General features: G+C 43.0%; 1 protein-coding gene and 1 pseudogene across 1 annotated transcript in view; both read right to left on the minus strand.

The window, feature by feature from the left end:
• The window catches only part of LMOD3 (leiomodin 3), a 28,398-nt gene extending 21,792 nt beyond the window's left edge, over positions 1 to 6,606 (minus strand). The window contains exons 1-3 of the mRNA XM_085852411.1: positions 6,261 to 6,606; positions 720 to 786; positions 382 to 686 (exon numbers count right to left, since the gene is read on the minus strand). Coding sequence (XP_085708537.1) covers positions 382 to 686; positions 720 to 786; positions 6,261 to 6,377 — 489 coding nt within the window. The 5' untranslated portion in view covers positions 6,378 to 6,606. The remainder of the gene's footprint in view (positions 1 to 381; positions 687 to 719; positions 787 to 6,260) is intronic.
• Positions 6,607 to 7,920: 1,314 nt separating this feature from the next.
• LOC147014459 (uncharacterized) lies at positions 7,921 to 10,235 on the minus strand (annotated as a pseudogene).
• Between the last annotated feature and the right edge of the window lie 13,942 nt (positions 10,236 to 24,177).

Genomic DNA, 24,177 nt, shown 5'->3' on the forward strand with positions numbered 1-24,177 from the left:
TTTTTTTTAATTCTCAATGTTTTTTTTTTTGATCCAAACATCGCTGTTGACCTTCCTCTGGATGAAAGAGGAGGCCGTGCAAAGTTTCGTTGTACTGGTTCCTGCAGGGTTCGAATGCATAAATGAACAAACACACAAACTCTCCTCTACATATTAGATTCCTTGATCAGTGATTCTTGTAATTAATTGCTGAATTACTACCATCAATCTTTCTTATGGCACTGTTGAGAGTTATAAGCTGAATGGAAAAGATAATCAATGATTGTGTAGCTTAAGTGGGTAACAGTCCGGGGTAACACAATGTGGTGCGAAAGATGTATTTCACATTGCCTCATTGAAAGATCACAGGTGTTATTTTCTTGTGTGTGGTGATTGGCTCACCTGTCCATTGAGCAGTACTGCAGGGACACGCTCAGCCTCAAGTATGTGTTGTTCACGCTGCAGGAACTCTCTCAGGGCATACCGATTGAAACCAGCCTCGGGCTCCCGGCTTGCGTGGTCACGCTGCCGCTGGCCAATTGGCAGGTAAGATTCCGGAGCAAGTTCCTCCAGCTCTTGCTCTAGCTGCTGAAGCTGTTCCTGTGATAATTCTGCAAGAAGTGTTTCCTCATCCTTCTCTTCTTCCACCTCTTCCTCTTCTTCATCATCACTTTTTATGGAGTCTTCTTCTTCTTCTTCTTCTTCTTCTTCTTCTTCTTCTTCTTCTTCTTCTTCTTCACTTGAGTCTTTCTCTTCTTTGCTCCACTTATTGTTAGAGTTTGACTCAATAGTTTCCAGAGAACCATCCTAGAGAAATCAAAGAAAGAAAAACCGAGGCAGCGCATGAAAAAAATGAGCATGTTTTCTCTTTTCTGATGTTTATTAGACAATAGACAAACTCATTTTAACCTGGTGTTGGCTTAATGTTTAGGGTGGTGACTTGTAGGGTGATGGCTTGGGATCCTGTGGTCCTGAGTTGAAGTCTGTTTTCCACTGAATTAACACCAGGGGGTTGATTTAGCCTGTCATCCTTCTGAGGTTGGCAAAATGAGTACCAGTGTAGCAGCCAAAAGGCTGCACATCAAGGGATGAGGTTTTGATGGATTTATTTTAAAATCTGGAATTGGTGTGGTGCATGCATGAAGGGCTGGGTGGCCTCCTCCTGTGCATAAAAATTCCTTGTAATTAGATGTATTGAATAAAACCCTAGGTTCCCTACATCATGAGCCAGGGCTTCAGTTGAGAATGATAAAAAGCCCAAACCCAAGCTGTTGTATTTCGGCTTTAAGACACACAGATCGGGCTGTAATTGGGTTTTGAATCATTTGCATCTTGACTTTTGCGAAATATTTTTAAATTTTTTTGTTTTATTGAAAAAAAATTTAATTTTTGAAAAAACCAAGCATGTTTTAAAATGTTGTATTATAATGTCTAAGATATATTAATTGTACAGGTACAACTCGAATGATATAAGAAATAATAGTTCTCTCTGTTGTCTGTCTCGATGACCACATCTTTGGTGCTCCTCATTTAAACCCTGTCCTGGTAGGAATGTACAGTGGTAGCACACTTACCTATGAGCTATCGAGTCCGACTTTGAAATGATTACACCTGTAAGCTCAACTCGTAATTGAACTCCCAACCCAATATGCATACGATATGATTTAACCTTGAGAGCACAAACCCCAACCCCAGTACTCCATCCTGATTCCTGAACCAAACCTTTTGCTGTTATTACACAGTGGTAATCATCCCCAGAACCAAAATAACTCTGCGAAGCTCCATAAAGCAAAAAGTTCAGAACTCCACAGAACTCAAATCTCCCACATTGCATCAATATGTTAATTGTTATACATTTTCTTAAATGTATAGGAAGTCTACATTCATTTGTTTTTTCATCCTTCATGATTCTCAATCAAAGACGATTACATAAATGGAGATGGGCATAGAAGGGTTAATGAGGTGGTGTCATCTCTTCTCCCTCTCTTTATCCACTCATGAAGAAAAAAACTCATGGAAAAATGATATGTTAGAGGATAGAAAGTTTATTTTCTGATTTATATGAGGGAGACGAAGAAGAATAGATTCACAAGAGTTGGAAATATCATGCAAATATGGCAGTTTGGGGCGAGGTGTCTCACTGTCACCTTATCCAATATATAAAGCTGAGTTTGTGTCTGTGGTGGCAGAGGTAACAAGGATATATTAGGATATACTGCAATGGAAAATTTGTCTCACCCAACTCACTCCTTGTTTGTCGATGTAAACCCAGTCATTTGAGATGTCAGCTTGTGCTCACCTTAAGGTTTTTGAGCTTCTCGACCCTTCCTACACAATTAATATGGATACCTTTCCCTCTACACTATTAATATGGATACTTTACCTTTCCCTCGACGCTATTAGTATGTATGGACACCTCCCAGTCCTATTGGAGCTTTTATATGAGCCTAAACATCTGTATATAAATTATTTGTACTCAACTTTCATGAGGTCAAATTTCTGCAAATAAAAAGGGACTATAAATTGACCACACATTTTATTAGGGTCCTCCCCACCCCCATACAGGTTAGTTAAGCACTATTGCGATGCATTTGATCAGGAAATTGATCATGTAATGTACTCATAAATTACATTTACATGATGAGAAACACCCGCTCCCTTTTGAAGCAATGGGAAGTCATCTCCCCCCCCCCTTTTTTTCTGGGTACGACCAACACGTATTCAGAATTTGGTGGAGATGGGGCCAGCCTTGTTTTTTTCGATATTTTTTGGATGTACACACATACTGTAGATAGAGAATGGCTTTATTTAATACTAGCAAATACAGAGGGAGAGAGAGGAATAGAGGAGAGAGGGGTAGGAGGAGGGGAAGCTAGGAAGGAGGGAAGAGTGAAGAAGGGAGGATGAGAGGTGGGGAGAGCTATGCCTCACCAAATGTTGCTGTACCGTGGGAATAGAGAGAGAGAGAGAGAGAGAGAGAGAGAGAGAGAGAGAGAGAGAGAGAGAGAGAGAGAGAGAGAGAGAGAGAGAGAGAGAGACACAGAGAGAGAGAGAGAGAGAGAGAGAGAGACAATGAAAAATAAAGAAGACAGAAAGGTGAGGGGTGGAGGTAGGGTTAGTAAAGAGAATATGTTATGCTGAATGACCGAACACACACACAAACAACAAACTCATGTCAGAACAGCTGTACACACAACGACACAACAGAGTTTATAATGTAATCTGCTGGCACATCTGCAAAAACTTTGATGTCCCAGTTTCAGAAAAATTGTGGGAACATGAACCAAAAGTAATCACTGAAAATATGGAAGTACCAACCGCTCACGTACGACCTATTGATCCCATCGAACGTGAACATCGAAAACAAAGGGTTGCGACCACATATCATATTCAGGGACAAAAATGAGAAGAAGCCATTGCTGATTGAGGTGTTAATAGCAGTGATTTTGGACTAAACGATGCAGAAATCAAGAAAATGACCAAACACAAAGACCTCAAGAATGAAGTGAGTAGATCCTGGAAGCTGAAGAATGCCAAAGTTGTACCAGTTATAGCTAGACCTACATGAATGATGACAAAGAACCTCACAGACATATTAAACACAGAGGCAGGACCCCTGGGCACTCACCTGGTAGTGGCTGGATAAGATAACCAGGCAACCGCTGGTAGACATGGATCACCCACAAAATATATAATGGAGAAGAAAGTAAATACCTATGGATTTTCTATTTAATGCCGTGAACAAATCTTGGTACATCATGGGTGATAGAGGTTGTGGTCAAGTTTCATCAAAATTGGTTGTGTTGTTTCAGAAAAGAAAGCAAATAATATTTTGGGGGGCAACCCCTCTTAGAATTCCTTAACTCCAATTTTTTTTACTGTTGTGACCAAACCTTGGTACATCACAGGTGGTGAAGATGGTGGTCAAGTTTAATCAGAATTGGGTGTGTAGTTTCTGAGAAGAAAGCAAATACATATTTTGGGGGGTAACCCCCCTCTCCCCATAGACCCTCCTCGACCACAATATTTTTTTATGTCGTGAAGAAACTTGAGTACATCACGGGTGGTGAAGATGGTGGTCAAGTTTCATCAGAAATTACGTGTAGTTTTGGAGAAGAAAGCAAATACATATTTTGGCGGGCAACCCCCCTTAAATCCCCTCAGAGCCAGATTTTTCAAATGTCATGAACAAACTTTGGTACGTCATGGGCGATGAAGGTTGTCTTGAAGTTTCATCGGAATTGTGGGTGTCGTTTGAGAAGAAAGCAAATACCTCTTCGGGGAGTCAACCCAGTCTCCCACTGCCCCCCACCCTACCCCCCCCATAAACTCTCTCTGTAGACCCATTCATATCCCGTTTTTGTTAATGCCATCACGTTGATGAAGGTTGTCGTCAAATTTCAATGACATCGTATGTGTAGTTTCTGAGAAGTTGCAAATATTTGTGGACAGATGGACGGACGGACAGATGACGCTCCTTCCCATAAGCTCCACGGAACTACTTTACAGGTGAGATAAAAACCATCCCTGGAAATATTCATCCAAATGCACTATACTTGATAGCAGTCCGGCCTCCGGGGCTCAGTGACGATCCTGAAGAGAGCCCTCGGCACAAAACATTGACAACAGAAAACTTCACAGCTTGGTCCATGAATCGTGACCCCCTTACTGAAATGAAGGTGGATACTTTGAGCCTGCCCTGGGAGGACTCCATTCTAGATTCTGAAACCCACTTTTGTAGTTACCAATCAATGACACACACACACACACACACACACACACACACACACACACACACACACACACACACACACACACACACACATTGCCTTTTATTTGTATATTGATAGATAGATAGACAGTATGATTCAACATTAATGGTGATAAACATTAACTCAAATCTTGCATTTCTAAGTATGTGAAACGAAACAAATGAAGACAAAATCTAAACTGAACCAAACCTAAATTCGAGTTCATAGAAGTTTACCACTGTTGATGCTGTGTCTTTTACACCACCTTATTTAACACGCTGCATTAGTTCTTCATACCTGTTGCTTGTGTCCTTCATGACATCCTTAAAAACAGCAAGTTTCCTGTTTGGAATTTTGTCAATTATTGTCCGACTGCCAGACAGATAGACAGACAGACGGGGTAAAAATATCAGCCCAGTCCTCTCTGCGCATACTTGGTCAGGACAAATTCAGAGACAAGGTACTGTTAAACTGCAGGTTCGTTTTCCGACTCGTGTTCAAAATGTAACATTCAATTGAAATGTAGTTGTTGCTCGATCATAAGCTGACGTTTGTGGGCAGACAGACAGACAGACAGACAGACAGACAGACAGACGACAGCAGAGGTGAACCAATTGCTTAACCCCAATTTTCACTTCGTGCACATGGGGTAACAAGTCATGCTGACAGCAGATCCAGTGCATGGGATTTGATATCCACTATTCACGGAAAGCAACAGGTGTACATGTTGTTCCGGTGTGACACAAGCCAGGAAAATGAGTAGTTAAAACAGGAATAGGAATAGGTTAGCCTTTACATCTTAATAAGAAAAAGTTACCTAAAATACAACTATAGTGTCTGTTGGATCATTAAGTATTTTAGTCGAGTGAGGTATTTAACCATGAAATTGTCATGTGTATCGTTGCTGAAAACCTGGCCTTATTGGCATTTACAAATTGGAGGTTATGTTGGTCTGCATTCTGAGCACTGCAGCTTTGGGTATTCACTCCATCACAGTGTAACACGTTTGTAGCAGTTTTTTCACTAATGGACCTTTATTGAGGCTTCAAAAGGTAAGGGAGAAGTTCACAGGTCAATCATATAGGCATGAAGTGTTTTAAAAGTCAAAGGAGTTCCAGATTGGGGAGAATGTATGAACCAAGTGGTGAGAGGAGTCTTCGAAGTGAACTCGAACCATAGAATTAAGTTCTAGAACTACACAGCACAGTTTGCTCAACTTCAAAGAATAATAATGTTTGGTTTGGCAGTGCTATTGAGTCTCCACACAGGTAGATTGAAGGTAATGATGCAGCTAACAACAAGCCGGCAGTTTCAAATGGAAAGCACATTGCTGTTTATTGATGTTATTTGTTACTCACCAAGTCTCATCTTCTGGCAATTTTTTTTGTGATGGGTTTTCGTGTGTTGTATTACATACAGTAAGTGCCAACACCATTACATGGCATTTTGTAGAAGGTAAGATATATTCCTTTGGCCAGGCCAAAGGAATACAAGTCTAAAAGCCGTTTACATTCACACAAGGCCCCTTACCTCAAGCCTTCGCAACTCCCCAGCCAAAGCCTTCAACTGTTCTTGGGACAGACTCTCCAAGATGGCGTCTTCATCCAAGTCATCTTCAATTTCTAGGTTTTGATGGTGGAGAGACATTGTTTACAAATGTTTAAGACGAGATCCCTTCAATCTTCTGTTGATAGAGATTAGAGATATCCACACTTGGTTTGGCGGTCTCTGAGCGTTGGCAGTTGAAAGAATCCTAAATGGTCTCTTTCCGTAAGTAGTCAATACACCTTCACAGGTTGTGGAATCAGCACGCGACCACTTTCTGAGCAAGGGACACTTTCACGGACACAGTAAAGTGTTTGTGCACTGGTTTGAAGCAGCTAAAATAAGGCTTGCAGCATCAGACGGCTATTTTTAGCAGCCTAGTCATGCTGGTGGCCACATATCAGCTGTCCCTCTCTCTCAGACACGATCTCACAGTGTAACAATGATTTTCCACGACAAAATGTCCCTGAAGGCATCCACAACACACAATACAAAAAAAACCACATCGATCGAGTTCGTTATCATGGTAAGACGAGGAACGAGGCCTCGAGTCCTCAGCACGTCAATCCCAATGTATATTCTGATTCTAATGTAGCTCACCATAATGTACCATGGAGCGTCGATGCTGCACCGAATCAGTTTCTTGTAAGGGTTGTAATACTGGGTGGTTTACCACTGCCTTCCCAGCAGTAGTTAAGGAAAGAATTTGGAATTTTTCCATGTTTCCAGCAACAGCTCACCTCCTCTTAGCCAAGGGCACCGTGGGATCGTCAACGTATCCCATCTGTAATGTCGGCAGACGGGATGCTCAATTTAACATCCATCCGAGAGACAGCACACACATAGATTCCTCGTCCTGCCTGTGAAACATCGGGATGACAGTTGATAGCTGGGTTGGGATTCAAACCCAGGCGAGACAGCTTTTTGATGTGAGTGTGCGTACCTCTTGGCCGTCCTGCCAGCACGCATCTACCAACCTGAACCAAAATCTAATTGGCTTGTTCTTGTCACCTCCCCAACTCACCCGTTCAGCCGTTTCGGAGTCTATAGTGGACATAAGCGGTGAATTATAGTATGTATGTGTGATGAGATGAGATGATGATGATGATGATGATGATGATGATGAAGTATGATGTTGATACAATGTTTCTTGTTACATTTTTTTGTGTCAAATTCACCTTCTGAGGGAGTTCAGCATGTGCATTACGCCTCTCATCGGTGACAGTCTGTCGACGACAGACGTAATACCGTTGGCGAATGGCCGATGATGCCATGACGTCATTACGCCTCAGCGGTGACGTCACACGTCGCCGTGCAAACGAATGCAAAAATTAGAAAATCGCCAAAAAATTCCCAAACCTGTCTAGTGCATTATGATATGTAACACAAATAACTTTCGTAGGATTTTTGTGCCAAAATTAATTTTTTTGCAGTTTTGTCAACTATAGGGGATAAATTAACAGAAAAATTTTGGGTTGAATTTTTTCCTGAAATTTTAGGGTATTTTGGAGGGCCCTTTAGGGGGGTGACCCCCCAAATATTGCTCTGCCTTTATCTTCGCTCCGAGACATGCTAGCTTCATAAATTTGGTGTATAGGCTAGGGTTTATGGAAGCTCTGAGTTCAATTATGATGTGATCTGAGGTCAAGGTCATAGGTCCAAGGTCACCACATGGTCATAAATGGCCTCAAAAGGTCAATCGGCCAAAATAATTGAACTATATTGGGTAATACCACTTTATATGGGTTTTTTTTGGGTGAGGAATTCAATGGTGACATTCTTTTTTTATTGGAGGTCATGATCAGGTTATAAAGGTCATGGTCAAGGTCATTTGGGTCGGTAAAAATATGCTGAAAACAAAATATGGCACATCTCGTGATATAACGTGCAAGTATAAAACCTTAACTTTGCAAAAAAAAATCCAGAGCAATTGCATACTATAATGCATCACATTCTTGATCTCATGACCAAAACTATAAAGCTGCAAATTTATAAAACCAGAAACCTGTACATTATACATCTTCATCCTCAATATCGTCATGCCTGACATTTTGACATTCGTGGTCATGACATTTGCAAAGCGGCGAGCAGGGGACGTTGTTTTTTGCACAAGAACAGTTGCGTACACAGGCAGAGGATTTACAGCCGCATTTAATCAGCTCTAGAACTGCTTGTGGAGCAGGTAGTGCAAGCCACCGTAGAGGGAAGATTGTACCATCCTTGAGGACCCAACCGCTGTCTTCCAAACTAGGAAGTTGGGGATGTGTAATGACATAAGCTTTGTTCACCATGCATACAAAGTTTTCCCGTTGAATATGAGGCAGTGGTGTAGCTCGGGTGAGGGGCAGCATCTCAGACTCCATGTTTTTCGACATGAAGAGCTCCCAGCGAAGTTGGGGGAGCGTTTGTGGGCCATTGGCAGAGTAGACTCTGCACACAAAGTGTTCCAGAGACTGCATCTCCTCAGGGAGTGTTCCGACTATAAGTTCAGTCGATGAGAGAGGGTCATCTCCCAATCTCTGGAAGGCATCAATGATGGGATCAGTGGGGTCCAATTTAAAGTACCCTGTGATCCACCGCTTCTTTGTCACACCCACAAACTTACCACCCCAGTCAGCAGCAGTGAAGTAGTGTACCCCGACGAGACCTTGACACTTCTGACGGCCGATTCTTCAACTTGGCTTGTCTCTGACTTCTTGAGCTCTGCGCAATCAGCTGGCATACAACATCAACATTCTTCTTCACCTCTGCTTCACGCTGTCCTGAGATTCTTCTAGCTTCAGAGCCATACATGATGTGCGTTATTACGAACCCTAGCATAGGGGGGTTTTAAAGTCATTGAAGTCACCTGTGAATTTCAAATCTCTTGCACCGAGAACCTCTTTCATCAGGGCACAATATAGATCTATTAGAACCCATGCATCTGTGTCTGCAGTTGCAAACTCACCAACTTGGCCCACTGACTTCTTCCTCATAACTGTGACTCTGCCTACGAATTGGAGGCTCAACAAATTCAACATCTGGCACATGCTGCTCGATCAACTCCTTCAAGTACTTCTTGTGATTGTCACTTCTCTGCGCATGAATTTTCTTCTCCTTCAACAGATCAAGATAAAAGTCATTTAACTCAGTTATGCTAAGGACACAGCCATCTACACTTAGGGAATCTCTCACATACACAACAAATTCAGCATCACACACATTTCTCACATGTCTATATGCATCGCTATCTCCAAGTTTCTTGCAACGTCTGCCTGCAAACCTAAGACAGTCTCGATGATAGTATTTCTCTAATGCTGCTGCATCTCCAGGATCTGACAGTTCAGCTCGACTCAATCTGACTAAGTCATCATCAGTAGCCCCTTTGATTTCTATAAACCTTTGACCCATAGGATCTGATACTACTCTGTGCAGCCCTTGTAATGATTTTGGACAAAAAGAACATGTATAGAATATACATTTATTTTCCTTCGGAAGCACTTTAGCACCTTTCTGCCTTATAAGAGGCCTTGCTGCCTCAGATTTATCTCTCTTTGATGGCCTTCCACGTTTTGGAATCACTGGCAATACATCAGAGATAGAGGATGCATCAGAAAGAGTTGGTGTTTGGGGAAGAGCACATTTTCTACACATCTCGAAGTTGGCCTTGTTTGCAAGAGGTTTGCGACACTCGCTGTGATAACAGACATTATGTAAATCTGACTCAGACAGGCTAATGAAATGATCTGCCAGTGATTTGAGGTTCACCTCACCTCGATTAGCCTGCTCCACCACCTTTTCGTTTGGATCTTTCACGAGTGATATATCATGTTTATCAACAAGTTTCTTTTTGACAGAGTCTCCCTCCTTGCAAATGAGGCAAGTCCTCACTTCGGCAGCTTTTTGTTGAGACATTTTTTCAGGTAGGTTAAAGTGTTCAGAGCTTGACTGCATGGGCACTGGGAAACACCTGACAGTGATACAGGGAAACACCTGAAAATAAAGAAGAAAATAATGGGCAAGATGTAAAGACAACGAGGTTCATATTCAGTTATTTTGCCAACACAGATTTGATAATTTTTAACTAAGAATGCCTTTTGCATTTTTTAATTATTTGATATCATATAATCATAGTCTACCTTAATATTACATTACATAGAATGTTATTTTCATTGGACTTGAATATATGTATCATTCTGTTTTAATGCTATAATTTTAGTCAGAAATGTATGGCACTTATAGGCCACCATACACAAACTAGTTAATATAATGAAAGTTTAAATTTAAATAGAATATTTGACCAAATAACATAATAATTTAGAGGCTATGGCATTACATTATGATATAGGTGGAAGTTTTAGCATACATACCTCTCAAGAGAGCCACCTTTCTCCAGTTATTTTGCAAAACATGGCATGATGGATTTGGCACCAGCATGGTTCAATGGGGAAATCCCGAGAAATACATGGTGTCCCATAAGGGACATAACACATCAAGATACATGTATAATGACTATTTTTATTGATCAACACATTATGCAGATCCTTAATCATTTGATTTGAAAGTTTATAATGGTAAAGTTAAATGTTATGTTTGATGAACAGAAATTTATCCTAAAGGAAGTTTTAATGGAAATGTAATTCAATACTGCATTTTTAGGGGGAAATGACAATTTGGCTCTGTTAATTGGAATTTATTTCCATAAACAAATATGATCTGTAAGTATCTTATCATACTTGATTAATGATATTAAACTTATCATTAAAATTATGGGTATACCCAGAGAGTTTCATATATATTCCTTGAAATACATTACAATTGCCCACCCAAATGACTTTGACCATGACCTTTATACACTGATCATGACCTCCAATAAAAAAAAGAATGTCACCATTGAATTCCACACCCACAAAAACCCATATAAAGTGGTACTACATGATATAGTTCAATTATTTTGGCTAATTGACCGTTTGAGGCCATTTATCACCCTGTGGTGACCTTGGACCTATGACCTTGACCTCAGATCACCTCATAACCATCAAAATTTAACTCAGAGCCCCAACAAACCCTATCCCAGACACCAAGATTATGAAGCTGGCATGTCCAGGAACGAAGATATAGGCCAAGGAATATTTGGGGAGTCACCCCCCTAAATCAGGTCAGGTATGGGAGCATGTGCCAGAACAGCGCGTCGCTGCGTCCACTTTCCGCCGGTACTCCAGAGGCCTCCGTCTGGCCATCCCCCAGGCAGATGCCAGGCCCATCCCCATCTCCTTGAGATGATGGTCAACCTGCTGCAACCACGAGGCACGTGGTCAGCCCACTGGCCTCCTCCACTCATGAGACTCCCCCGCTGAGAGAATCTGGTGAGCAGGATCAGCGTCAGGAAAATGAGCCACATGTCCATACAGCTGCAACTGACACTCACGGACTATACAGGTAACAAATCTCATCCGAGTCTCTCTCAGCACCCGCTCGTTGGACACAAAATCCGACCAGCGATAGCCAAGGATTCTCCAAAGAGACCTGGTACCAAAGGAATTAAGTCTCCATCTCAGATCCTTGGCCAGAGTCCAAGTCTTGCATCCATAGAGCAAGACTGGAAGTACCAAGGACCTGAAGACTCGGACTTTCGTCCTCCCGCACAGGTACCGGCAGCGCTACACCCCATGATCCAGTGAATCCATGACTCTCCAGGCCCGACCCAGATGTCTATTGACCTCTGACTCACAGCCAGCAGAGACATAAATATCACTGCCAAGGTAAGTGAATCTCTCCACGACCTCAACATCCTCACCACAAACAGACACAGACAGGACAGCAGCATCCAAGATGTCACCGAAAGCCTGGATCTTAGTTTTGACCCAAGAAACCCGTAATCCCAACGGCTCCGACTCCTCATTCAGTACCTCGAGGGCCCCCAAAAGGATATCTAAAGTCTCCGCAAAGATGACTGCATCATCTGCAAAATCAAGGTCCGAGATCTTGACATTCCCAAACGATGCACCGCAGCTTGATCTCTCCGACATCCTCCCTAAAATCCAGTCCATACAAGTGCTGAAAAGTGTGGGGGCAAGTACAGATCCCTGACGAACTCCAGTAATAACTGGAAATAAGTCAGAGGTGGTACCACCACACTTCACAGCACTCTCAGTACCAGAGTAGAGTTCAGACATCAGATCGATCAGTTTTGGTGGCACCCCACGAAGACCGACAATCCTCCAGGGGGCATCCCGATTCACTGAATTGAACGCTTTACAGAGATCAACACAAGCTGCAAGCAGCCCCTGCCGAAACTCTCGTCTGCGTTTGGTGAGGACACGAAGAGCAAGGATACGGTCAATCGTTGACCTCTTTGGTGTAAAGCCTGACTGCTCTGGACGCTGGTGCTCAAGCAGATGGTGGCGAACCCTATCAAGAATTATCCGAGCAAAGACCTTGCCCGGCACTGAGAACAGCGTCACCCCTCGGTAGTTGTTGCAGTCTTGGCGATCACCCTTCCCTTTCCAGAGAGGAACAACAAGGCCCCTCTTCCAATCAGTTGGGATGATGCCTGTGTTCCAGGCAGAGCACAAAACTCCATGCAACGACACGAGTGCAGCATTTCCACACCAGCCTTGAGAAGTTCAGCATGGATGCCACAGATCCCTGGAGCTTTGCCCCGTTTCAACCGGTTCACCGCAGCCCGTGTTTCCACAAGTGAAGGTGGACCACAGTTGATTTGAGGGTCAGCAACAGGGATTGTAACACCCTTGACGTCCAACTCGACAGCTGGTGGATCAGCCTGGTACATCCGCTCAAAGTAGCCGGCCCAGCGGGCCTTCACTTCAGACTCCTCTATCAAGAGCCTACCTACCTACCCCCCTAAATGGCTGCCCCAAATACCCTAAAAGTTCACGAAAAAAATTCAACCCCGAATCTTTCTGTTAATTTACCCCCTATAGTTGAAAAAACTGCAAAAAAATCAATTTTGGCACAAAAATCCTACGAAATTACATATCATCGTACACTAGTCCGTCTGGCGTGATCTCACATCGCCCATGCTGTTCATTAGACCACAGAGCACCCGCATACTGAAAGTGGCGACGATCCGTTTAGTCGTTTCGGAGTCTATAGCGGACATAATCGGTGAATTATAGTATGAATAATGTTCACATTTAAAGTGCAACCACATCAAAGTACAAACACCTGTTTAATACGAAAATACAGCTTCCTGTGATTTACTCCTCACATCGTGCGTATTCATGATAAATCTTATTGTGTTATATAAAGGACGAATATAAATTGATCATTTTGTTGAAACTTGTAATTTCTCGATGATAAAAACTGAGAAGTTGATGAATCGCAAAAATCGTTCGTTGTGGGCGGAGCCAACTTTGTTTATCGGTTACCGTGGAAACAGTAACAGAGGACGTCACAACGATTGTTCGTCATTTGTGTTTATTGAGTTGTGCTCGATAGAGGCTGGATAGAGCACCTCGAGAAAGGACGACAAAGAAAGACATCGATCGAGTTCGTTATCATGGTAAGACGAGTTACGAGGCCTCGAGTCCTCAGCACATCAATCCCAATGTATATTCTGATTCTAATGTAGCTCACCATAATGTAACATGGAGCGTTGATGCTGCACTGAATCAGTTCTGGTAAGGGTTGTAATACCGGCTGGTTTACCACTGACTTCCCAGCAATAGTTAAGGAAAGAATTTGGAATTTTTCCATGTTTCCAGAATCTACTCACCGACTCTTAGCCAAGGGCACCGTGGGATCGTTAACGTATACCATCTGTAATGTCGGCAGACGGGATGCTCATTTTAACATCCATCCGAGAGACAGCACACACATAGATCCCTCGTCCTGCCTGTGAAACATCGGGATGACAGTTGATAGCTGGGTTGGGATTCAAACCCAGGGTAGACAGCTTTTTGATGTGAGTGTGCGTACCTCTTGGCCATCCTGCCAGCACGCATGTACCAACCTGAACCAAAATCTAATTGGCTTGTTCTTGTCACCTCCCCAACTCATCCACCAAGTTTCGTCTGAATCCGTCCACAACTTTTTCAACATCGTGCTATGTATCGATTTTTACCCAATCTCTCAATGGTGAAGAGTTGCTTCACGAGGAAGTGACCACTATATTCGTTATGTGTGTGTCTGTCTGTATGTCTGTCTGTCTGTCTGTCCCGAGCATAGCTCCGTGGGTTTTGATCCGATCTTGATAAAATTAGGGTGCAAGGTTTGTATCATGATCTAGTTGTGTTTTCCGGAGAATGGGCGTGCTGCGCCCATTATGGGCGAAGCCACGCCCAAAAAACATGTGTTTTTAGGGGGTAGCCGGTTTCAAGTTACATCTTCTCCGAGGGGGTTTGTCCAATCTGGCAGGGGTTTCGGTATTTGGTTAGCCCAATGGCACCTGCATAGCCCCACGGAGCTCGATTTTTCATTTTCGTCCCAAGCTCAAGGTCACACGGTCACGAACTTAGAAAATGTCAAAAAAAATCAATAAATTTGGCATCGAGCTCCTCGGGTTTTCAACTGTTTCGAATGAAAGTTGGTATGCAAGTAGTGCTCTTCGAGTACAACAACTTTCATCATTTACGTTTTTCCCGATTCCCACCAGTTTCCCCGTGGCGTCCCCTCGTGAACCATCGCTGTCTCCAGACTTGTTAATTTTTACCTTCGCCGAAGGAGTTTCTTTGTCCGTGCAGAACTTTCATGTTTTTCTCCACAACCACTTGTTCGATTCAGAAAAAAATTTCACCATCGGAGCGACTACTCATGTAGAATGTTTGAACGATAATTTTGATGTCATAGGTCATGTGGAGTAGCAGCCGTGTTAGAAAAATGGAAAAACTTTGAACCTCTGTATCTCTGAAACCGAACTAAGGAATCAGGAAAAGGAGCAATCGGAGATTGCAGACCCTCACCAGAACTGCTTTCGTGTGGTGTATTTTGTGTGGTGTTTGTGTACTGGTGTGCTACATATTTAATAAGAGACATAATTAGAACTGCCATTTATTACTGCTGACAGTGATGACCGGGTACCAAGACGTCCCGCTTTGATGCAACCCCGTGTTGATCGAACACCTGACCTTGACCCATGATGCTTTTTTATTATTATTCAATTGAATTTAGAATGGGAATAAAATAAATTCAATTCACATCAAGTGGAAGACCAAATAGGTACAGAACTGTATTGGAGTAATGAGAAGGAACCCAAACAAGAAAAAAGCAAAGATGAAGTCATCAGGAGGAAGTTTGACTGGGGTTCGCATTTCAGAGACTACTCCTCTACCCTCAAACCCATCCAGGCACAGCCAAGTGAGCCTTATTCAAAAAATAAATAAATAGATCTGCATCAAAAAGAACACAGATCAAAATCAATTAAATAATTATAGCTGCCAGTCTATTTGTCAAAATCAAGTTGAAATTTAAAACATATTCCGCATCAGTACTAGATCATAAATTTGAAGTTTCACCTTGAATGATTCAGTGGTTCCAGAGAACACATTATTTAATATTTTCTTCCATCCAATATGGCTTCCAAAGCATGTGACCAATCCATTATTCCTTAAAAAACTTGTAGACCAATGGCTTGGGGAACATTTGTGTGAAGCTTCCCCTCGATCTGTGTAGCCATTCTGGAGAGGAAGATTTTCATAGGTTTTAGGTTAATCCAACATGGCTTCCAAACCATGTGACCTATGATGTCATGTGTGTGAACCTTTTGTTCCTCATGGATAGGTGGTCGTGTTTGTAAAGTTTCGCCTCAATCTGTTCAGCGACTTCAGAGAAGATTTTTGGAAGTTTTTTTTTTTAACAACAATATGGCTGCCGAATCACGTGACTGGTGACTTCATCAAAAAATATTTCTGCTGACCATTTTATTCCGAGATGACCCTCAACAATTTTCAAACTGATCAGAGGTAGCTTTCTACATATGCAATTGTGACGTTATAATGTTCGCCCCTCTGACGTCCAAAAAAAATAACATTCCCCATGAGGAGTATTTGCTGTGTGCAGTTTCAATTTTTTCCTTCGTGCGGTTTCTGAGTACAGAGGTTCAATTTTTTCCCTTTTTCCCAACATGGCTACCACATGTGATGGCCTATGATGTCATAATTATGACTTTCATTCTACAGGAGTAGTCACACCAATGGTGAAAATTTCGTCTCAATCTGACAAGCGGTTGCGGAGAAAAACATGAAAACTATGTGCTGACAAACAAACAAACAGATAGACAGACAGACAAACAAATGAAAAATCGTGCTTAGGCCTAAGTCACATTTGCCACGGCGGCCGTGGGTCTCCAAAATCTACGGCCACTAGCAATTATACGGCGGCCGCAGTATTTCCACAGTCACACAATATAGCAGTCACATATGTTTTTATTTTTCGGGTAGCTGCACGGCGTATTAAAAATTGTGGAGACCGAAAACGTGGTGGTGCCGTACGGTCTTTGATTTGATGTCGCACGGTGACCTTAGGGCGTTCCTGCGGCGGCCATAGAATTTTCAAGGCAGACGCAAGGTGCCCGCAAGGCGACTGCAGGGGGGGCCTAAGGCGAACGTGCGAACCAGACGGACTGTAATGAGTGTTTTCTTTTTTTTTCCAATTCTTTTCTTTCGGGTTGTCGAATTGCTCCGGCGAACGTAGAAATGAAAAAAGTTATAACTCCGCGTTATAATTCCACGGCGACCCTACGGCCTGTAAAATATAGCCAAACGGCGTAGGGCCACCCTGAGGCCACCTCAGAAACTCTGCGGCCGCCTCACGTTTCTGTCAATTCAGAGGGCGTACGGCCGCCGTATCCTCGCCGTGGAGCAAATATGACTTAGGCCTTTGGACGCGGAGCGTCTCAGGTGGATTGCCTATCAGGTGTAAAAATTTAAGAACGACTGGTCCTGCCGTTTGGGCTGCAGGCGACTGGACAAACAAACAAACAAACCAACAAACGGAACAGACCAACATACTTGACAAAATCTAAGATTTCGCCAAGTAACAAACAGACACAGATAGACAGACAGACAAACAAACAGATCGAAACACAACACACTCTCCTTCGGTGAGGGTAAGTGTAGAAATGAACAAATAATAATGTTACTATTGTTAGAAGTGGAGAACAATGAGAATATAAATCCAGTTACACATCATACAATCAGTGTCAGATTCACCTTTTCATTTGAAATAAACGTGTTATTATATTATTCACAATAACACGAATATTGATGTATTTTCGAAAGTGAATTGGGTGTGTGGGCGTGTGAGGGGGCACAAAGATGAATGATCGCCGAGGGCACTTGCAATAACCCTGCACCGGCCCTGGGCACAGGTAACCAAATTGTGTGACAATATTAATATATGTTGTTTATACTTTATAAGAATTAATATTTCAAACAAAGTGTTGAGGTCAATTAATAATGTACTGAACTTAATAACTGCTCAGGTATTCCTCTGTGGAGTACAGGCAAAAGGGCATTAAGAGGGTGCCCACACCTGGCTCCCAGAGCTGAGGATTTATGGTGGACAGGTCACAACTCCATCGCAGGGTGACAACTCGAGTATCTCTCAATGAGAGCGTGTATTTAGGCCACACAGAAAGAACTTTGGTGCAGGAGGTCATTCGACCCATCATGCCTACGCTACACCATCACCAGACGCAAAGCTCCCTTCACAAGTCCTGCCAACATCCCTGTAAACCCGGGGCCTCCATCCATTGGGACCATACTCTGTGCAGGGCATCGGTGCTGCTGAAGCAGTCTCCTCGGCTACTGGGCACAATCCTGCACGGGTCGCCACTCCAACGCAGGATACTCAAATGGCTCAATCATCCCAGCAAGCTGGAACTCATTTTGCCGACCTCGGAAGGATAACAGGATGAGTCAACCTCAGCTGGTATTAATTCAACAGCCGAGCATGATTTGAACTCAGGACCCTGGGATGCCAAGCCAACCAGTCTAACACGGCACAATAGATGCAAGATATCTCAAAAAGTTATGGACGGATTCAGGTGAAACTTGGTAGACATGAATGGTGTGAAGGAGCCTCATCGTGATAATCATGTTACTTCGTGATTAAACATCCAGTGAACGAAGAACGCTAAATTCGTTCTCTAAACGCTGTGAACGAGAATTAACTTTTTCCCTTAAAACACTTCAATGGATGAATTTAACGAGTTATAACATACAAGCAGAGTACCCGCCCTATGGGCGGTCATTATGACACATGAAATGAAAAGCACAAAAAATGCACAATGCAAACAATTTTGTGTTGCCTCCAATTGTTGTTTTATTTATTCCTAGGATTGATCATCCATAATACTTCAGGGTACACTACATTGTTAGTAAGAGTATTTCCCAACGCCCAAGGATTTGCATGAATTTTGATGTAGCCACTATTTCCCACTCTACTCATGGCGACATAGAGCTGGCCATGGCTGAAAAAGTGACTTTTCAAATATAGTCCAACTTTTTTCAATGTTTGTCCCTGGGCCTTATTCGTGGTCATACTACAACACAGACGGACAGGAAATTGTTTTCTTTGCATTTGGAATGGATATAGGTCCTCTGATGGTACTATTGGTATCCGAGGGATGAAGAGTCTATTCCCAGTATGGGGTCCGGTAGATAGTCGTGCATCTATGATGCGAGGAAGTAGGTTCTGTACGATATATCGGCTTCCATTACAATGTCCGTTTTTTGGGTCAAAGTTCCGTAGTAACATAATTGGTGCCCCAATTTTCAACCGTAATTTATGAGGCGGCATTCCAGATGCAGAGATGGAGTTCAGAAACTCACATGGATATTGATGCGCGTTGTCAACATCAATGATTTTGTCACGACTCAAATAAATTTTTTCTCGCCTGGAAATTCACAAAGTCTGATTGTATTTATTTCTGTGACGGCATCATTGGTTGGGCACACTATAGTCCTGCTACACAGCCATGTAGGATGTACTTTTCCTCGATTTTCACTTTGAATTCGCCGACATGTGAGAGGATAGGTAGTCGACGCTCGCCAATCTGAAGGAGAGTATTCGCGAATTCATTATCGAAGCCGGCGTTCTGAACTCGCATTTTGACCGTCAAATGATAAACATGGACGTGTTTCCAAAGCACAGATTGCTTAATCGTGGCTCGAATAGTGTGTGCCCATCTGCCGTGTCTGATCACTGGAAGTATCTGCCGCCAGTCTCCAGAGAAGATAATGGTTATACCGCCGAATGGCTTATCGACTCCTCGGACATCTCGGAATGTTCTGTCAGCTGCTTCGATGATACGTCTATCACACATAGAAACCTCATCAATAACTAAGAGATGACATTTCTGAATGAGTATACCAGTACTGTCCCTTTTAGTGATGCTACATACGGAATTTTCCTTGATTGATAATGGCGCCTTACACCGCGAATGAAGAGGTAGCCTGGTGTTGGCGCAGTGGTTAGGGCAGCGGCTTGGGATCCAAAAGGTCCTGAGTTCAAGCCCCGTTGGGCCACTGAATTAATACACCAGGGGGTTGACTCAGCCTGTCATCCTTCCGAGGTCGGCGAAATGAGTACCAGTGTACTGGGCCGGTGTATACCCCGGTTAAAATAGGTGTACCATATCCCTGTGTCGTAAGAGGCGACCAGGGTTGCGTCAGGAAGGGCATCCGGCGTAAAACATGTGCCAAATCACTATGCGGATCATACGGATGATCCGCTGTGGCGACCCCAAACGGGAGCAGCCGAAAGAAGAAGACGACACCGCGAATGAAGAGTACGGCCATTAGGGAGCAGTGTCGCCGCAATTCCGCTCATCGCCGTGGTGAGAGCAACCTTACCTTCAGATCTGACTCGAGCTAAGAGTAATGTCAGCAAGAAGGTTTTCCCAGTATCCCCTGGGGCATCTACACTGAATAGCCGAGCCTGGTTAGAATCCACAGAGTCCATAACAGCGCTGAAGATGATTCGTTGTCCGTTATTCAGTAACAGCATGTTCGCAGAGACATAGTCGTTTTGTTCCTGAACATCATAGTTAGTTTCCTCACTCACAACTTGGACTGGTTCCAATTGCTCCGCTATTACTGGATCAGGCTGTTGAATGTGGAAGTCTTTTTCAATATCTAATCCATGCCGAACTAAAATCATCTGTATCATCAACAGTGTTGTGTGGATCATAGGCTCTGTTGGTTCCTTTACACCATATTTATGAAGAAGGTCTTCCATGAGAAGAAGGTTGTGTTTATTCCAAAATTCATTTGGATTTCATGGTCGGACAAACATGAGTATATTAGCGAACACCTCGCGAAGAGTTGAACCGAACCGTACAGAGGCAGCTTCCTCCATTGCCTTGTCGACTTTCTGAGTCATCATCTAATAACCTTAAGGCAAGGCAGGCAAGTTGATCGGTCGGATAAACTACACCGTTATAAGTACAAAGGTCTTCATAAGATGTGGGTCGAGCAACTATGTGTAATAACATCCGCAAATAGAACAACTCGCTCTGTTTGGAAGAGAGGTTTATAACCGGAATGTGACCAATCGTGTCCGAGTAAACCTTTTGATGATCATTCATCTCAGACTCTTCATCACGGTTCAGTCTTGTCACAGGAGCCCGCCTCTTCCAGGTATTTCCGGACCATGTAAAGTACTTGAAAACGTTTGGATATGTAATGTTGAGTTCACTATTTCGATTTAGTTTGAAAAACTGTCAACTTGGTCTTTGGTGGGCCATTGGATAGAAGAGTGTTTACTTCACCAGGCTGGACTAGCACGTCTGTTCATTCTCCAGATGTATAGGTAGTTTTTGCACAGATGGTTGCATTTGTTGAATGGGAAACTCGTACAGTTTCTAGTAGACTTCAGATGCACTGATGTACCGAGCATCCACAAAACGTTCAATTTCATCATTGATTATGTCCTTCTCCCGTCCATTGGCCATTCTGATAGTCACGCGATCAATTCCTTTTGTTACGTATTTGTAGATGTACTTTACACTGGAGATGGAATTGACGATTTCTACGTTTATGTGAGCTGAGTATTTGAGAGAAAGAAACGGGTTTAAAGGGACTACCCAGCTATTGTCAACGATGACGTCTTGACCTCTTATTTTCTTAGTATGCATCCGACCGCCGTCATCGGAGGATCGCCGTCGATACGTGGGGTAAGTAGATTCTGACACTGTAGTACGGTCCACAAACCGCTTTGGGAAGTCTTTTTCGCAATGTCGGTGGTCTCCTTGACCCGCCATGCACGGAGAGGCTTGGTTTAGTTCCCCACATGGACCGTGGATATTATTATGGGTGATTATATCATATAATATTGGGTTGGTTTGAGGATCCGGAATTTCTGCGCACACAATCTTATCAATGTCATCGGTTCACGTGGTTTGTCTTCATCCGTGAGTATCGTCAGGATATGGTAGTGGGGAAGACCACGCTTCTGATCCTCCTTCGTACCGAAATAACCCTGAATTCGTCCTAGTATTCCACTTTTCAGGTCGTTAATCAAGTCCTTCACTTTCAGGTGAAAAACTCTCGCATATATATCCAGCCGGTCACTTGGTTGCTCCCCTCGGAACAACGAAGCGGTTATTTCAGGCCACTGTGGATTGGTAGTAAAAGTAATGAAAAGGTCCGGCTTTCCCAGTGAACGAACAATAGCCATAGAATCCTGGAACGCTTCGGCGTACCATCGGGGAGAACCGTAAATAGACGGTGATAAGATGATCTTCGTTCCAGCATTCAGTTTGTCATGAAGGTCCATTGCATCCAAAAGTCCCCGATATTTATCAGCTCGAATAGTTCTCTGATTTAGGCGTGCCCATCTTAATCGAGCTATTTCATCTTTGGCATATTGATCACATGCATATTGCTGAGTGAGTCGGCGACACTTTAACACCTGATTGAAGTGGTCGTATCTCACTTGTAAACGGTATCGAGCAAATTCAGTCGGTGAGACACTACCACGACCGGTCTTATGTGGCATATTGAGCTTGTATCCTTCTTCTCCACAAGGAAACATCAAAACATAATGAAGAGGATCATAGCTTCTGTGAAGTTCCGTAATGGCCTGTAGTGTACCATGATGCTGATGGAGAAGTACATTGAGGTGATCCATATGTTCACCAGGTAATATTACAGACACTTCACTGGCCTCTGGCAAATTATAGCGTCGAATGTGTTCATCAGATGGTCGCTTCCTGGCATCGATAACCATCTTGATTGAGTTGTCACTGTTTGTCAACTCAATGGCAGATTTGAGAGAATAAATGTAAGGATTTATTTCTCGGAGTAAATTCTGTAGTTCAGTCAGTATTCCAGCATCAAGCATTGGGTTATGTCGTAATCTGTTGTACAATTCATCACTATCGTGAAATCAAATTTGTGTAAATTTGGGATGATCATCATCATTTGGGAGCAATGATCCAATGCGATGATAAATTTTACAACAGGGCTGAATCCTGGCGTACTATGTTCATGTATGCCTATTGATGCCGCAGCCAAAGAATTGTTATATTGTCGTATATGGTCAATGAAATTTTTCTGAATCAACAAATCCTTCAATTTTTTGGGGATAGTTCTCAAGCAAATCAATTGCAATCTTGCCTTTTTCACAACAGAAGCCAGGTCGCTCCCCTGGCCAGCACAGAGCTTTACAGAAGTCACACTTGCGGCCATTATCAAGGTTTGGTAGAATGTGTCGTTTCTTCACGTACAATGACTCGTTAAACAAATGGGTGTCCATTGCTGCACCTTCTTTTCTTGGGTTGACTGTTTTTTGTTTGACCTTACATCCAGCTCATTGTGCCGTTCTTTTTCGCTTGCTGTCTGGAGTGGTAGTTGGAAGACACATTTTCTTGGGCGGCATTGTTCAATTCTGAAAAAGACTGCACATTGTTAAATACCTTCCTCAGCTCGTGTCCTTCCACCATTCTTAGCCAAAGACAGTTTTTATTTCATGTGAATTTGGCACACGTGCGATTTTACACGATTTTTGACGAAAATTTCACCTTTTCCTCTGACCTCTCCTCGAATAGAAACGGAAGTGACGTTTCAACAACTTCCGGCATAATATATAATAATATAAAGCGAGGGCTGTGATTGGTTCAATAATAAATAATGAAATGGCGGATTTATTTATTTTTTTGGTCAATAATAAAACACGTATAAATGGGATATGAGAAGAACACAGGCAGAATGAGGTTTCATAATACGTCTATAATATGCGCAGGTGGTGTAAGAATAGCTGTATATCAACACCGTGTTGACCCGTTCACCCGTTTCGGAGTCCATAGCGGACATAATGGGTGAATTACAGTATGTGTGTGTGTGTGTGTGTGTGTGTGTGTGTGTGTGTGTGTGTGTGTGTGTGTGTGTGTGTGTGTGTGTGTGTGTGTGTGACGAGATGATGATGATGATGATGATGAAGTATGACGATGACACAATGTTTCTTGTTATATTTTATGTGTCAAATTCACCTTCTGAGGTAGTTCAGCATGTGCATTACGCCTCTCAGCGGTGACGGTCTGTCGACGACTGACGTAATAACGTTAGCGAATGACCGATGATGCCATGACGTCATTACGCCTCAGCGGTGACGGTCTGTCAATGAGACGTAATAACGTTAGCGAATGACCGATGATGCCATGACGTCATTACGCCTCAGCAGTGACGGTCTGTCAATGAGACGTAATGACGTTGGCGAATGACCGATGATTTCATGACGTCATTACGCCTCAGCGGTGACGGTCTGTCGACGACTGACGTAATGACGTTAGCGAATGACCGATGATGTCATTACGCCTCAGCGGTGACGTCACACGTCGCCATGCAAACAAATGTAAAAATTAGAAAATCGCCAAAATTTCCCAAACCTGTCCGTGTGACGCGATCTCACATCGCCCATGATGTTCATTAGACCACAGAGCACCCGCACACCGAAAATG

This window comes from Eptatretus burgeri, chromosome 13 (genome assembly GCF_056783735.1).
Source record: "Eptatretus burgeri isolate ZD-2024b chromosome 13, Ebu_testis_v1, whole genome shotgun sequence".
Taxonomy (NCBI): Eukaryota; Metazoa; Chordata; class Myxini; order Myxiniformes; family Myxinidae; genus Eptatretus; species Eptatretus burgeri.